Here is an 18,196-nt window from a genome sequence, read left to right as displayed (position 1 = left end):
ATGTAAGAGATTATAGGATAATTATTGTTTGAAGACTACACCAGGTTGCCATAATTGCCTATCTGTATTTATTCAGTACTGGCTATTTGCTTTATTCACAATACGGCTAAATTTGTAGAGCTGAAAGTTTGTAGAGCTGAAAGGATGCTAATAACCTTTAAACTCAAGATGATTTTGCAACATTCATCACTATAAACAATAAGGTTAACTGTATTTGATCATAATAATTCCATTGCAAACAATATAAATGCTTAATATGCTGATTTGATTTTATACTATCCTTCAAATTTTAACCTCTTTTTTTTCTCAAAATAATGAAAATGACAGCTCTAACCCATCGATAATATATTGATTTGACTCGGACCAGGACTCCTTTTTGGTTTAACCAGCAAAGGACTTTAAGATCATATAGTGTGTTTTACTTTATTAGGAAACAAGGAATATGAAATTTATTAATTCAGTAATTGTATTCTCGAAATAATTAAAATGTTGCTCAAAACAAACATTAATATGACCATGATAGGACTTACCAGTCTCCATGTTCTATTAACGTTCTGAACTGGTCATCGTTTATCTCACATATGGCTAGTTCTTCTGCTGGATTATCTTTTGAAAATCCACTGGTGTCCTTACAGTCATATATTTTAAAAGATCCTTCATCTCTGATTTGGCCTCCTATGGGGCATAATTTATGAAAAATTGGTGTCAGAGTCATGCACCTTGTGTCACATGATGCAGGTGATAAGGTGGAACATCTATTTTAAGTGAATCAAATCCATTTAGTAATAACTGAGATAATAGATTTCGGGACGCGACGCGGGGTGGTGGTGGGGGCGGGCGGGACGCGACATACTCCTATATAGCCGCCCCCCACCCCCACCCCCCCCCCAAAAAAATAAAATGTTTGGTTGGGGTATAATTAATCTTAGCCCAATATTTTCAAGTACTGTTTCATGTATGTTCTGTTTTGCAAGGTTCTTTGTTGTCATGGTTTTCTGTTCGTACTCTTTAAATCTAAGACTTCTACGTTAAGTAGAGGGCATTAAGGCAAACAAGCTGCAGGGGCATGATATATAATTGGATCATCATAATTTATAAATCACAGTGTTACAAAAATTCGTGTTTTTTTTTTTTCAGTTTTTCGCCTATTTTTCAATTCATTCCAAAAACTTTTTAATGCAAAAGAAAATCCCACACCCTATGTCATTATTTCTGTACATTTATCCGTCGTTTTTAAAGATAGCAGAAAAAAACGCAAAATCATCTGCCATGTAAAAGGTTTTCTAATACGGGAAAACCGAAGTGTTTTCCGTCTATAGATAATGTGTACGTGTATATATGTCAAACCTATATACCGTTCAACTTGGGAATATGTTCTATACCTTCACCGGTTTTGTTGTTGTTGTTCTATCCCATAATTCTACCGGACCTGCTGCCGTGCTTGCGCAATAATTAATTTTCAGGACGACATTTGATAAAATAAAATGCTTATGAACGACCCGGAGCCGCATTATCAAAACAAATTATTCTATCGAGTTGAAAATTCGCGGTATCAATAGAAATCGGTGTTATTCGGTTTTCTTCATGTAACGAGTTTAAGGATGATTCAAGCGGCCCGCTTTTTGTTTCCAATATTGAATTATGATGTAAGCTACATTACAGCACTGTTTGAATAACAAAATCATCGTTTATTTATTTTTTTCATGTAGAAAAGCCAATAATTTCAAAAATGTCAATGTAAAATGAACATAGACACGCTGCCCTAACAAAATTTATTTATACACATAATTTTATCACACATTTGTGTCACAATTCACGGTGGTCCAGTGGTAAGCGCACATATTTTCCATGTGCGAGGTCCGAGTTCGAATCTCGTAAGATGCTTGAAATTTTTTTTTTTTTTTGCTAAGGCCCAAATTTTTTATTGATATTTATCACACTCTTTTGCAATTATTCGAACAGAAAGCAATAATGAGTATAGTTAACCAATGTTCTGTCTGTAAATTTTGAACAAAAAATTCGAAGGCATGGAAAAGCATAATATGTCGATATTGCTTATCTCCCCTCCCTTAAAGGTAAAGGTAAGTTTTATTTACCGTCGCTTGGTGAAACAATTAACGTAAGCTCTATAGAGCTTTTTTGCGACCCTATATTAAGAACAGTTAAAATCAATTATACCTCACCCCCAGCAATTTGCTGGTACCTATTTACAGCAGGGTCAACTGAGGCAATCGTGATAAAGTGCCTTGCCCAAGGACACACCGCAATGGGAGCCAGGATTCGAACCAGGGGCTTTCACCTCCGTAGGAAAGCATCTTAGCCCTCTCGACCAATGCGTCTACTATCACAGTCTTTCACATACATTGGCATTTGCAAGCAATTCATTTTTACACTTGGAAAAATATTGGCTATAAACTTGAGAGGCCCCAACTACGATCCCTATCAAGCTAAGAAATTAATCTTAATCATAATAAAAAAATGGCCCCAGACTGTAAGGAGTTAGGTAAATTAAATTGGATTTCTTGAATTTCGACCAAGAGTGTTTGTGTTATAGATAAAATTCTGGTCAAGAACTTTTTGGAATGAATTTGAAATAAGAATTTTACACGTAAACGTTTTTTTTTTGTCATTCCCACATTCAAGAGTTTTACCATAGCTGTAATTTGTCCTAAAAGAGTGTCACTTGACAATAATGACATTTAAAAGAATTGAAATAGTCAGTGTTTAAGATAGCAGGATTATAGAAGTTCCGGCATCTATACTAAAAAAGAATATCAGAAGAAGATGAAGTTGAATGTGATGTTACGCAGGCATAATGTGTAAATTGTTGTGTTTTATTTTTTGGATTTTTTTTTTGTCGTTTTTAGAAACTATTTGTAACAAATGAACTGAAAAGAATATGTGCATTCACGGATTCAGAAATTTGTATTAGAGAAACAAATTGATAGCAAAGGCATGATCGTTGAGGCGCATAGCGCCAAGTGTAGGTAATTACCGAAGAGGGTAATACTGAACAGTTTTAAGACTAAGTACGTATGTAACTGGTGGCCTACTTGTACTGACGATAAACCCGGACAGATGATAAAGTCGACCACCTCGGAATTATTTGATTGCAATCGGTTATTAATACAATGGAACACACAATCTAACAGCAACCACTTACAACACCAACTGGTACAAACAAAAACAAAATTGGTAATATTCTGTATAAATAAATGACTTGCATTTATCTGTATAATAAAATATTTATCCAAAACTACTGGGGAAGAGGGTGTTTTTACACATGCTCACTGTCAACACATAAAGGCCTGACATTGGGTCACTTTTGAATGACTGTTGCACCATATATAATACTATGAGGAAAATTTTGTAAATGACAAAGTTGTCGAATTTATCAATGTTCGTACAGTCCCCATTTTACATACCCCTTTCCGGCCCTCACTTCGTGTGAGTTAAAATTTGCTTACTAAATATAAATTTGAATTATGTAAAGTTTTCAGCAAATGTTAAGCATTATTTTGATACCAATAAATGATAACAATTTGCAGAAATAAAAAAGTGACAGGTAAAAAAATCCCTCGTTTTCTGTCCGGGTTTATGCAACAGTTTCGTTTTTGTCTTGTTGAGCGACCTGTGAAGTTTCCACTTTTCTCTATTTTATCATCAGTACCACTATGGGTGCATTTTGGGACTAGATTCTGTGCACCCAAATATCACTATTATCTTTAACTCATGAACACTATTTTCCATTGTCTGTCTAGTCTTGACACATTTGAAGAAATGATTAGATCTATGTTCATTTAAACAAAACTTTTTAAAACATTTTCCCTTGTTATTTTTATAACAATAGCAAAACCACCAGGCTTACTGTCAAAACTGAAAGCCAAACAGAAAATATCAGAAAGAACAATTTATGCAGAAAAAAGAAAGAATCCGTATCACTATGACTAGGTTTTCCCGTCAGATAGGCAGCGCCTAATTTCATATTAATATATGGAATGATTAAAAAGGTGGCAGGGGAGCGGTTTCGTAGTTTGGCCCCTGTCGCTTTTCTGTATAAACAGGACAGGGTAGATATAAAGGCATATCTATCTTACTGGTTATTTATCATTATTAATTCTTTAATATATCTGGGGAATGTGAAACGGTTAATGATTCTACATGACGGGTGTTTTAAAATTCCTAGCTCCGTACTTCCGGTTGAGGCTAAAACATAAATATCAGAACAAAAAGTCGGCCAGACGCGCGGCTGTCATCCATCCACTTTTTTTCAAGTGAAAATTAGGGAAATAAAGTGGTGGTTGGGAGACACATTCCACACCACCTGGGTATGCATCTATGTTCGTACTATACATATATGCTACGAAATTGGATTTAAAAATAGAAATGGATGAATGGCATAGTTCAAAGTGAGGCCCGGTTAGGCTATTTTTGGTCTATAAAATGTGGGTGCTGTGGCCGATTTTTACTACATCTGGCGTGGAAAGCGACAAGTGCATAGGACCGGAGAGGCGTCTTTATGTAGTCTATAGTATCTGCAATGGTCCATAGTAGTTTCAAAGAAAAATAAGCAAAAACGAAATGTCTATGGATATTTCAACACTGGTACCCACACGTCAATGTGGAATTCGCAAATTTGCACTCCCCTGCCACCAAAGCGCAAATTGCACTGCAGTGAGTGACTGCATGATATTTGTATGAATCTTCAACGAATATTTTTTGTGAATATATATATACCAAATTCATTTGTCACGAAAACAAGTGATCAACTGCCCGCAGATGAAATTCAAATTCACACAAAATTCATAGCTTACAGGTCAGGGTATTTAGGTTTACATGTTAAGTGTGGGGCTATAATCTAACAATCTCCTTGAACATTTTGTCCCAAACTTGGTTTTACATTATGTTTTACAGGTTGCGCTTTATAACTTTTTTAAAATAATATTTTATTTTGTAAGTTAATACATTTCTTCTGAATTTTGAGACATAAAAACGAAACGCCAAAAAGAGGATCGTTTTGTATGCCCATGACACTTAGTTTATAGGAATCCCTATTATGATTGATCGCGTTTATATGACATTTCACTTCCTGTTATCATGAGAAATCTTAACACATCTAGCATGGGCGTGAGGCATATGATAAGAAACACTTTTTTAAAATTGAAGATAAAAAAGTTTGTTGCTTAAGCCGGTGCTAGAGGGCGTGGGCAGTGTTGCATTTTACATTACTGCTCATGAACAGACTCAATCAAACCGAGTCTGCAATTTTCACTGTTTGCCTTGTTCTCGGTGCTTCCGAGGGATCTACATTCCAGATTTTATTTCAATAGGTATGTATGAGTTTAAAAGTCACAAATCATAACAGGAGTCTAGTTGGTTTTTTTTCTTTTAAGTAAACCCTTTCATTAAACCTCTGAATCTAAGTTCTAGAATCCTGTTCATATTTTGAATGTATATATTTTACATGTGTGTTATATGATTGTAAGCGCAATAGATTATTATATATTTTTTGCGCTATATAAATGCCATGTATTTGTATTTGTATTAATCAATTCTGAACTTCTGCAATTATAATATAATTATTACCAATAGCCAGATGCTTTTTTGTCTAAAATCTGATATTGATTATACCTTATGTTCTGGATATATGCAAGTGAAAGAAAATTTATTTCTTACCGTTTCTAGGGACTTTGCTAACGTTTGCTTCGATTATGCTCCCTGCTATCCCTATTTTAGATTCACGGACGTAGACTGGCCTTTCTGGTAGATTTTCTGGAGGTGTGAAAAGTGTCTCATATTCAAAGCGTAGATTGTTAAATCGCTTTTGATTGCTTGAAAAGAAAAATCAGTTTGAATCAATAAATAAAACTTCTTCAGTCTTTGTGCAAACTTAAATGGAACAGTCAGCTAAGAATCTTTGTTGAAAAAAAAACAACAACGTAAGAATACCTGATGAAATGGTAATTTCAGGATAACGTTTCAATCTACGTTATCTTTAGAAATAGTTCCATTTAAATCGGTATTTTTACCTCCAAATAATGTCTCTTTTGCCTGGATCCTTCTCCTCAAGGCCTTCCAATATAAACATAAAATCAACTCTGTTGTCGGTTCTTCTGATATGAGATATTGTAACGTTGCTCTTACCAACTATCGGTCTTAGTTCTGTGTGTGATGAATTAACTGTATTAAAAGAACACAATAAACGTCTTTAGAATATACACAGAACGAAATGGTGTATACATTTTTGCTGTAAGTATATGGTATATAGCGGCTAGATTTGTCTTTAGGCGAAGTTATAAAAATAAAAAAAAATGCCGTTAATTATCTCAAACTGATAAAATACAGTCGAAACTCGGTATCTCAAACTCGCTTACCTCGAAATTCCGTTTAAGTCGAAGAAATTTCCAAGTCCCGTCAAATTTCCTTCTTTATATATGTAATTCAACTCCGGATACGTCAAAATTTGACTTACTGAGACTCCGGATGTGTCGAAATGGATTTTCAGTCCCGTCAGTAAAATTCAAGTGTATTGTAAACTCGGTATGTCGAAGTGAGAAAAGTATGCGATAAAATTTCACACATGTCATTGTGAATGTGTTTGGTTTTTAACACATGTACATGTTTATTGCCTGACCAGAAAGCCGTGATGCCGACATATAAAAGGTGCGGCGAATATCAATGTGAGATGAGGTCATACCTGTTTGCACGTGCCATAATGATAATTGTTTGATATAAACATTAGATTTCTTGAATCAGTTGTCATTTGTTTTTGAAAGTTATGAAAATTGCTTTAAATTTAAACTAATGAATTAATTAGTTTGAACAGTTTGGATCTTTAATAAGGATTAATTAGAGGTAATCGCGATGAAACTGTATAAAAAATAACTTCTTTTGAGAAAGCATCATTTGTTCAAAATGTCAGATCAAAATGCTATCAATCCTCCGGGAGAGCAATGTGGTACAAAAAGGAAATTTGACTCAAAAACATTTCAGGTTAGTATCATTTTTATTCTTCGAAAACCTGAGAACTTTGATAAACACACACTGTAAGGAATCGTGTACGCGTAAAGTACTGACAGCGTATACACGGCTACAACTTTGTTTCATCATTTCGTCTTTACAAGTCGCTCTTCATAACTCGAATTTCGGTTATCTCGAAATAAAAAGCATGGTCCCTTGAAATTCGAGATACCGAGTTTCGACTGTATACAAAAGACTAAACCACTTTCCTCTTAAAATTTAATTTGTACGACACAAGAACAAACTAACGATCTGAGACTTGACCTTTAATTCTAGATATATTAAGGTAGTTCAATACATAGACTTGAATAAGGTAGTGATGCTGCTTTCTTTTTGCGATGGTCTGACATATTTTACGCACAAAATGACCTACGTTTATACAAAAGAGAAATTAGACACATAGAACAAACTCGCAAAATGCTTACATATGATACAACCGTCATAATAACTTTGACTTTCAAAGCCTGGTTCGCATGTACATTGTGTACCGCTTTTACAATCTCCAGGGTAACAAGGGCGTTTGTAGGAGCACGTTACTAAAATTAAAAACTTCAAATGACATGTTTTAAGTCTGATTACCTTTATAATAAAATATATTTGTACAAAAGGTAGACATTTTATGGACGATGGCCTGCTGTTTCATCAATTTGGATTTTAATCGGTCCATGATAGCACTGAAACTGGTAGATACATATTCTAGCATAAAGATTAACATCATCATGGTAACTGAATTGTGCGTTTTCTATATTTAAAAGAAGTCTATTTAAAATTAAATAGCGTCTGAAATTTTACTCGTAGCATTTAAAATTCTCCTTGTCGTTTGTTAGTTTGTTTGATATCTGATGTAAGTCATTGTTATAAAAAACTAATGTAATTTAGAAACTTTTATTACAGAAACTGGGCAATACACCAATAAGTTTGGTACAATGATAGTTGTAAAACTAGTGTGATTACTGTAAAATTGAATGATACAATATGTAAATGCTAAATTTGCTTACAAGATGCACACCCTATTCCTTGAGACCAGCTTGGACAGTCACAGACATTTGGATTTACACACGTTCCGCCATTTCGGCAATAGGGCCGGCATACAGCTTTGAAGAAATCAAACACATTTTAAGGTAAGTTTTAATGCTTTAGCTGAAGGAACAAAATGACTAAAGCTAATAAGACTCTCCTTTTCATTTTCCCGACATATTCCTCACATAATTTAACGAAGAAACCATAGAAATCAAGTAAACCCTTTACATCAGGGTCCGTAGTAACCGATAGGTTCGCAAAACTGAAAATATTTTTATATCTAACGATGCATGCTTATTTATGTAGTTTCAAAATACGTGAAGAAATTTTGAACCTATTTAAACAAAATCATGTTAACAGGATTACGATAAGTCAACAATTTTGCATTTTACTGGCAATATATAAATTTCAAGCATGAGAGTACGATTCTTCAGTTTTTATTAAATACCAAAATAACCATATTAGCCAAACAACTGTATGGAAAAGAAGCACGAAAAAAAACCCTACTAAATCTTCTCGATTGTTTGTTAGTATCGTGACTGGCGTCTATTTTACTAGCTTCGCTTTTTTTCTATGAAAATGTTTGTATCATTTTATTTATTTCACGATCTAAACCCAATTTCATACATTTACAAACATGCACATGGATCTATACGTCTGGAATTAGTAAAAGAGGGAATTTCGTCTTAAGGCAGTAAATTCATTAAAAAACAAAATGTTTCTTTATTCTACATTATGTTAAAAACAAATCTGAGTGTGTTTTTTATTTGACCCTGTAATCGTGTGCGTGTGCCTGTGTGTAGCTTATCAACATCACTTAAAAGAAACTTGGCCATGCACACGCGTTTTGCGTAAAATTGAAGACCTCTTGTTAGTAACGATATTTTTTTAAATTTCAAACGTTTTTTGTTATTCAAACTAATTCGTTTATCAACAAGACTTTAGTCCAGAGAAAAGTACAGAATAAAATGTCCGAAACATGCAAATCGCATGCGACACTTTTGAAATGAATTCTGTGTGAGAGTTTACAAGTTTAATTACAGACGGTTTCCGCATGTTTTGTTCCTTTTAGATGTCAAGCTTACATCTTTATCGTGAAGATTTTTGTAGCTAAACTGTGAAGGAGAATATTTTCAATTATTAGATTTTTATCAAACTTTATATCAATGGAGATTTTGTACGTAAACTGTGAAGATTTTTTTTAATTATTGCTTATTTTATAAATGAACTCAACCTGATAAACAGAACACTTACGAATGTTACAATTTTGGTTCCCGTTATGTGTCCATCCTGGCCGACAAAAATGGTCGTTGTAGTATTCGGTTTTCCAGTGATATCTCCAGTAGGAACAACCCCTGTTATCATATGAGCCGTGCCATGGGAAAACCAACATAGTGGGTTTGCGACCAGCATGGATCCAGACCAGCCTGCGCATCCGCGCAGTCTGGTCAGGCTCCATGCTGTTCGCTTTTAAAGCCTATTGGAATTGGAGAAACTGTTAGCGAACAGCATGGATCCTGACCAGACTGCGCGGATGCGCAGGCTGGTCTGGATCCATGCTGGTCGCAAAGCCACTATGTTGGTTTTCCCATGGCACGGCTCATATCAACTTAAAAGCTATTTTCAATAATTTCTACTTGCCCTATAACAATACCAACTATACAAAAAAGTATAGATAATTAGTTAATATAAATATCGGGATAACAATGGTGTTAAATAATAGAAATGGATGACTAATCAAACTAGTGCGACAGATTAACAACTGTTAGTTCTTTCCAACTAATTCAAAGTGTGAAGTTTTTGCTAGTATATATAAATAAGCTACACACAATTTCTAAAAGTTATACTTACCACCACCAGTACCAGCAGGCACAGTATATTTTCCTCACCCATCTACTACGTTTTATTGTGTAATAATTGCTGGAATTAAAAAAAGTGGTTTTCCTTATTATTACATGCGACGAGAATAATTTTCCAACAGGATGATGTGACTTGATTCACCGAAAAAAACGTGCTATTTTGATAGTTATGGAATAGTAAATACTACGAGATCAACATAGAAATAATAAAATAATTTCCGTAATTCCAAAATTTATTTCTCATTAAGAAACGACAGTAGAGCTTATTTCTTGTGTTCATGTGGATGTCCAAAACTATTTAAATCCCTAGACTAAATCCCTCGCTCGGGCTCAGACATAGTTATACTGCAGATGTTTACCTATTGAAAATGCTTATTCGTCAAAAGAAATAAGATAGACAAAATTATCCAACTTAAGGTTTGACTCAAATTAAAATCAAAATTAATTTTGTTGCTGCTTTGCCAATTTTTATTAATCAAGGCTTTTGTTACAGTTTGTGCGGTTTTCAATCTTTTTGCTTACGGCCATTAGCCTAATAAACTTGTTTACCGCTTTGTAATCTTTTAAGTTTAAACATTTGACAGCTTAAAACAAAATATGAGATTATCTTAGCATAAAGACGTTGATAGAATCAAGTGGTTTCTTATTCTGCATGCAAATTTGTCCTCTCGATTTGCAAATTATCCACATTGAATATAAATGTATCTAATTATATCATCCGTAGTAAGCGTTTAACAATAATATTTAATTAATTGGTATCATCTGTGAAAGGAACGTCACAGATACTATTCCAGAAAGTGAATTTTTCAACTAATTAAGGAGCAATAACATTGGCGCCGACTAAATCAGCTGAAAAGCATCATCCTGATAATATGAACATTAACATAAAACTTATAATCTAAAGCTAATATACATACAAAGATATGGTTTATCCCATTCAGAGGCAATTACTGTGATAATACTAGGTTAAAACAAGACGAATGTTTGATGCATGGCATCAAAGAAGCCACAATTTCTTTGTTCCTTAGAAATGGCAATATCATAATGCTGTCAAAAATGTAAAAAGCACCTTGAACCAAAAGGTTAACACTCCTGAAAATACCTTTCATTATATTATTTAAAATATTCAAAAAAGCTAAGAAACTGCGAGTCGGCTGCCCAAACGCTAACTTTATCCTCAACTTTTCATCTATTTTTATGGTTTTTTTTGGAGAGGAAGCAGGGGTAGTGGATTCAAAATGATGCAAACAGAAGGGGGTCCCCACCCCTTAACTTTCTTGATTTACAATGTAATAACTTTACTCTGATCGCAATTTTAAGTTGATATGTATATATTAATGTTAAATTGCTGTATACCCGTGAAATGTTGCACAATCTAAAGCATACACCACTTATATTAGAAAGCAAAACAATTCAATATAATCCACGCAACAATATTAACAAACATATTTCTGTCTTAGATCCAATAATAGGAAAATGTTTTTTCAATATAAAGGAAAACATAATATTAAAGTAACTCAGTTATGGTCAGTAGTCTGGTGGGTGGTGGGGCGGTAAGGGAGAAAGATATTAAACAATTAAAACGATACAAAATACAAATCAAAATTAACACAATATTCCAATTCTTTGTTTCTGCCAGCGCTTCCTGAATTGAACCCCGGCCTATGCGACCAGTATACTAGTTTCACTTTCGAGCTATTTTATAGTATGTTCCACTGATATGTAAGTCAATTACAAGCGTACAGATTTCTGTCTAAAAATAGCCAGGCTTCCCCAAAGAGAAATGTAGCACAATATAAACTTGTGTATCGTCAATTAACAAACATACCAACCATGTTAAACCTACAACTATATACACAATTGATAAGCGCAGATAATTAAAGTCATCTATTATTCAGATAGATTTACTCGTAACTTACTGTATAATTCTATCTACGCAGGTAAAACCAATTTGAATAGACTTACATTCCTACATGTATTTTTAGAGAGAAAAATATTCAATCGCTAATTTTGAGCGAAGATCATTTCAAATATTCTATTTCCTTATGAATGTATTTACATTTCTAAGATACGATTGTTGCTGACAATTTATTATTATAATTATGGTTATATACCTGCATTAAAAAGAAATTGAATGATTTTAAAAAATCAACTGATTTTTTTTACTATGAAATTTTATTAAATCAGTTCGTCTTATATACAATTTTTGTAATCTAAACACAATATTGCATTACAACAGCTGATCCTTAATTAATGACGTCATCTCCATGTGAGAAATGTTTAAGCGTACCTACTGGAAAAAAAGGTACATGACTGAAATAAATTGCTTTTGATAATTAAAGAGCAACAACTCGGAACTGTGCTTGCAGACCATAATGTCATGGATACAAATATTTACATAAACAAAAAATCGTGTACGCCAATTGACTTTTTTCTTTTTTCTTTTTCTTTCTTTTTCATTTTTTTTTTGTGTTTATTTTCCAGAATTATGCATACGCTTATGCTAATATGTTGTTAATTTCAATAAAATCAAAATATGCCATAAAACAATAAATTTAATAATTAAATATTGTAGAGTAAATGTAATGGCGTAGTTGCCACTGACTTTCTAATTTCTATGTTTAAAGTTCCACTACTTACACCCGAACGAGTATTTTATGAAAATCAGAGTTTGTAGCTGTGACTTCATATTTACTGAAAAAATGACGCACTGCATTAGATCTGACCAAATAGTCATGAATATGTTCAAGAATAACCAACAAATAAACAAACATTTTTTTCTTATTTCAAACGGAAAGTATGTTTACGGATCCGTCTCGCATCTTCGGGTTATTTCAGAAGAATGCTCCGAAACGAGCTATAATTTATAAATAGATGCAAAATAAAGCGTGAAAGATCAACAACATTGTATACTATGCCCCAACTATAACGTGATGTTTACAAACATAACTATAAGTAGATTGAAATAAAAGTTTGGGAACTCAAAATGTGTGTATAGGTCCACCATGTTTTTTGAGCCATGTCTAATTTATGTAGGACAGTTGATTCGCCAAAAAAAGGGTAGGAACATATATGATATGTAATACATAGTAAAGCAGCGGTATCAGTAATCGATGAATGTAAACGAATGCATGGCCCAAAGGTTATGGCGTTGGCTTAACAAACATGATTTTCGAGGTTTGAACCTTAGTAAGTTTACATTTTTTAATGTTTTAATCGTTTGTTTCAACATAACACGTAAGAACTTGACTTTTAAGATGGCGCATGTGAAAGACCTTATTACGGAGGTCTTGCAAACAGTTTCAATTTCAGATTGGTCTAGGTATATTGACCATGTACTGTCAGTTCAACAGAAATAATATAGAAGTTAGATATTGCTATAGACGATCTTCCAGCACCGGTGATCATCGTGCTTAACTCAGATTCTGATACATCATCTGACTCAGAGACTGAGACAGCTGAAGGGTCGTCAACAGACACAACAAGTAAAGTTTAAATTATGTAATTATGTGAATTAAACTGAAATAGAAGTAGCAAAATTTTTTAAACAGATATAAACAATGAAAAAAGATAAAGTAAATATATAAAAGGGTTTTTAAAAAGAGTCTTCAAAGATTCTTGACTAAAATAAAATTAAAATATAGTATACCAGAGAAAAAATACGACCGTAATCTGGGCTTGAACTTTCACCTCATGGTTTGTAGTCATTAGGCTCGTAATCATTAGGCTCTACCAATTGCACCAGAGATATAAGTAAGTAAGTAAGTAATTTATTAGTCCCCTACTAGTTGAAAACCAGTTTCGGGGACTATAGGAATGCACTTTTCCGTCATTCCGTCCGTCCGTCCGTCCGCAATTTCGTGTCCGGTCCATAACTCTGTCATCCATGAAGGGATTTTAATATTACTTGGCACAAATGTTCCCCATGATGAGCTGACATGTCATGCGCAAAACCCGGACCCCTAGCTCAAAGGTCAAGGTCACAATTGGAGGTCAAAGGTCAACAGGGCTTTTTTCCTGTCCGGTCCACAACTCTCCCATCCTTGAAGGGATTTTAGTTTTACTTGGTACAAGTGTTCCCCATGATGAGATGATGTGTCATGCGCAAATCCCGGACCCCTAGCTCAAAGGTCAAGGTCACAATTGAAGGTCAAAGGTCAACAGGGCTTTTTTCCTGTCCGGTCCATAACTCTCCCATCCATGAAGAGATTTTAATAGTACTTGGCACAAATGTTCCCCATGAGGAGACGATGTGTCGTGCCAAAATCTGGATCCCTAGCTTAAAGGTCAAGGTCACAATTGGAGGTCAAAGGTCAACAAGGCTTTTTTCCTGTCCGGTCCATAACTCTCCCATCTATGAAGGGATTTTAATATTACTTGGCACAAATGTACCTCATAATAAGACGATGTGTCATGCACAACTATTAGACCCCTAGCTCAAAGGTCAAGGTCACACTTAGCAGTCAAATGTTAACATAGCATGAACAGGGTCTGTTTTGTGTCCGGTCCATAACTCTGACATTCATTAAGGGATTTTAATATCACTTAGCACAAGTGTTCCCCATGATGAGACGGTGTGTCATGCGCAAATCCCGGACCCCTAGCTCAAAGGTCAAGGTCACAATGGGGGTCAAAGGTCAACAGAGTTTTTTTCCTGTCCCGTCCATAACTCTGCCATCCATGAAGGGATTTTAATATTACTTGGCACAAATGTTCCCCATGATGAGACAACATGTCATGCGCAAAGCCCAGACCCTTAGCTCAAAGGTCAAGGTCACAATTGGAGGTCAAATGTCAATAAGGTTTTTTCCCTGTCCGATCCAGAACTCTGTCATCCATCAAGGGATTACAATATTACTTGGCATAAATGTTTCCCATGATGAGATGACGTGTCATGCGCAACACCCAGTACCCAGGCTTAAAGGTCAAGGTCACACTTTGAGGTCAAAGGTCAAGAGGATTTTTTTCCTGTCCGGTCTGTAACTTTGTCATGCAAAGCAGGATTTAGATATCTGTTGGCACAAATACTCCCCTGGAGGAGACAACATGTCCTGCGCAAGAACCAGGTCCCTAGGTCTAAGGTCAAGGTCATATTTAGAGGTCACAGGTCAAATTCAAGAATGACTTTGTACGGAACATTTCTTCTTCATGCATGGAGGGATTTGATGTAACTTGGACCAAATGTTCACCACCATGAGGCACCCTTGTTTCTAGAATTACGTCCCTTTGTTGTTACTATAAATAGATTTTATTGTAACTTTTTTATTACTGGCGGTAGAGAAAAATCGAGACCACTTTTCTGTGGTATAGCATGCATGTTACATCCAATTTTTAGGTGTATTTTGACCTATCTCTACCTGGTAAAGAGTTTCTTGTGGACTTATATTATATAGATTTTTTTTTTTTTTTTTTTTTTTTTTTTTTAAAGATTAATTTCCCTTTGTTGTTACTATAAATAACTTACATGATAACATTTTTATAATCAGCCAAAAAAATTCAATATTAAAACAACTGTGGGTTTTTATATATGCACATTTTAATCCAAGTGTGTTGTTATAACATGTTGTATATGTAGTACAATATTGTTTATACATCATTGACAGATATCAGTTCATTATGTTATACTGCAGCAGAGAAAATTAGGTGCTTTCCAGTAGGGGACTTTGTATTGCATGGCAATACTTCATTCACTTGTTTATTATAGTGACTTGTGTTGTACTATATAAACATACAGTACATTTAAATATACAAAAAAGAACACCCAGCCCCATGGGCTTATAAGTCACTGTTAAATACAACAATTATCTAATACAATATAATCAAGTTCACGGTAAACAAAACATACATATCAACTTACTCTATAGAAATTGTTCAGCCAGGTATGGACCGAATATCGATTTAACCCAATTTAAAAAAAAGTGTATCATTCCGTCACGGCTCAAAACACGCGGTCGAACTATAACTGGTCAAAATGTAAATGTTTCTTGTTTGCATGCCAATTACAAATTGGCTCAGTTGTAAAGTTCATCAGATATTTTGCCGTGTGGGTTCGAAACTCACGGCACTTAATTTTCTTTTTCTTTTTGCCTAAAAAACGATTCATTCTTTTTCACTATGACACAACGACAGAGAAATATCTGAGGCCGATATGGCAATGTGATATTATTAAATGCGTGTGCTAAACATATAAATAGAAAGCGAATAATGATTTGATATGTTTTATAAAGACATATATGCACATAGAAACCATAAAAAAGAAACGAAGAATACGGGAACGGAATTGAAAACTGATAGAAAAAACAAAACAAAACAAAAACAAAAACAAAAATTAAAAAAGTCGTAATGAGGATTCGAATTGGTACAAAACGATTTGATGATTTGCTATTGGTAGCTGCATTCTACTCGACTGAGCTATTGTTCAATATACTTATTGGACAGTTAAAATGAAACAAATACTGATATTTACTTTTCAAGTATTGCACAAGCAATATGAATTGTTCTTATATCTATTATCATGAAATGGACGCGTCCTTGAGTTTGCGCGGGAATCACGTTATCATTGGGGATTAGTACGTAGTTTAAACTTCGTTTGAATTAATTTTAAAATAACGCGATCCCGAAGAATTTCCGACCGATTAGGGAAACGCGATAAGCACGAAAGTATAATAAAAAGACCACCCATGTCAGTCTAAGGAAATACAAAAAGAATCATTCGCATCTCTGCACACATGATTTCAAGGGAATATTGCAAAACTGTTGTAATGTTTTAGTAGTATATTTCAAAATGTGTAGTATTTTATAAGATTTGTGTTGTTGTTTTTTCATTTGTCTTTATTTAGCATCTTTAAATGTAATCGTACATATTGAAGTATGTTCTGTGTTATTTTGTACGTTGATAAGTCAGTTTGAAGTTATAAATTGTTTATCAAAAATTTTAATTTAAATAATGCCATCATATCAAGCTTTACATATATTTTTTTCGAATTTAACGAACCCATTTAACTACATGATTTTATACGGTGTTCTTTTAGGCAATCATTGATTGCTCCTTCAACATGTGGACTGATAAGGGCGATAAAGCGATAATTTGATAAGGGGACACAAAGATACGATGCGGTGACAAGATATTGCGACGCACAGGCGCCAAAACACGAGGCGAAGACGCGATATTGACATCACACTTTTGCATCATGATTTCGCGTTTTCGTATCGTATCATCGCACTGTCGTCCCTTCGAGACAAGGGCGAAACTACGAAAGTACGAAAAGTCGATGTTAATATTAATTTTCTAATACTCTGAACTTCATAACTACAATTTCAGTTAGAAAGGTACATTACTCAATCACATTTGTCTCTTCTGAACCAAACCATTCAACTGCGAATGATAAATAATATTAGCCAGTATAAGCAAATTACGGTCAATATTTTAGAATCAAAACCCATAAAGGAAGACCGTGCCAATAAGCACTTTATTGGTTAAACTGATGAGATGAACTAGTATGATAAAGTTATCTTTAATCAGGCTAATATATATTTGCATTAATTGTTTGCACGCTGAAAGTCGTATTCGCCGTTGGCCTTCGAAGTTAGACCAATATAACAACCCTTGGACAAATAACACGGCCAATATAAAATCATTTGATTGATAAGATTATATAATTAATGTTTCTATGATTGCAAATTGCGCAGTTTTGCAAAACTATGGTAATCACATTTATCAAAATATTAATCAAATGAAAACATTGCTTGTGAATTTACTTATGTGTTTTGCACGCAATCCTTAAAGCAAAGGTTGTTCACTGGGCTTAAGGTCGTCTTAGACTGAATATATATTATTATGTAAATTGATAATAACAATTGGTCTGAACATTTGGAGTTCTGGAGGCGAAACATTGCATCATGAATAACAAACATTTGTCAATTTCCAAGTGAAATAATATAAAGTTCTACGTTATTTAAAGGGATATCGACATGATGTAAGGTATCACTTATGGATCTCAAACCAGTCTTGAAATGTTATCCTTAATTTGCGTTTTGTGTTTTCAGATGAAAACCCTGAAACATTCATAAACTGGTTAAGAATATCTAAAATAAAAGAGTGGAAAACCGGTTTGATTGAGCCTGTTCATGGACGGTAGTGGAATTGCAAGCTACTGTCCACGCCCTCTAGCCCCGGGTTGAGCAAAACTCAACATTTACCCATGTTATAAGTACCAGAATATAATTTAGAGACATCTGCAAATGTATTCATACGGCGGTGCACATGGAACCTTCAATGATGTACATAGTGCAATTCC

The 18,196-nt window shown here is 34.2% G+C and overlaps 1 protein-coding gene across 2 annotated transcripts in view; it reads right to left on the bottom strand.

Moving 5' to 3' along the window:
• Nucleotides 1-509: 509 nt before the first annotated feature.
• LOC128555331 (uncharacterized) overlaps nt 510-18,196 on the bottom strand; it is a 32,096-nt gene continuing 14,409 nt past the window's right edge. The window contains exons 2-8 of one of the 2 annotated variants that reach the window (XM_053537472.1): nt 9,892-9,960; nt 9,295-9,395; nt 8,019-8,114; nt 7,446-7,556; nt 6,030-6,180; nt 5,677-5,831; nt 510-675 (exon numbers count right to left, since the gene is read on the bottom strand). In XM_053537472.1, coding sequence (XP_053393447.1) covers nt 527-675; nt 5,677-5,831; nt 6,030-6,180; nt 7,446-7,556; nt 8,019-8,114; nt 9,295-9,395; nt 9,892-9,960 — 832 coding nt within the window. In that variant the 3' untranslated portion in view covers nt 510-526. The remainder of the gene's footprint in view (nt 676-5,676; nt 5,832-6,029; nt 6,181-7,445; nt 7,557-8,018; nt 8,115-9,294; nt 9,396-9,891; nt 9,961-18,196) is intronic. The other variant, XM_053537473.1, reaches the window with a different exon arrangement.

The sequence above is a fragment of the Mercenaria mercenaria genome, chromosome 2, assembly GCF_021730395.1.
Source record: "Mercenaria mercenaria strain notata chromosome 2, MADL_Memer_1, whole genome shotgun sequence".
Taxonomy (NCBI): Eukaryota; Metazoa; Mollusca; class Bivalvia; order Venerida; family Veneridae; genus Mercenaria; species Mercenaria mercenaria.
This window is presented reverse-complemented; position numbering and strand designations above follow the sequence as displayed.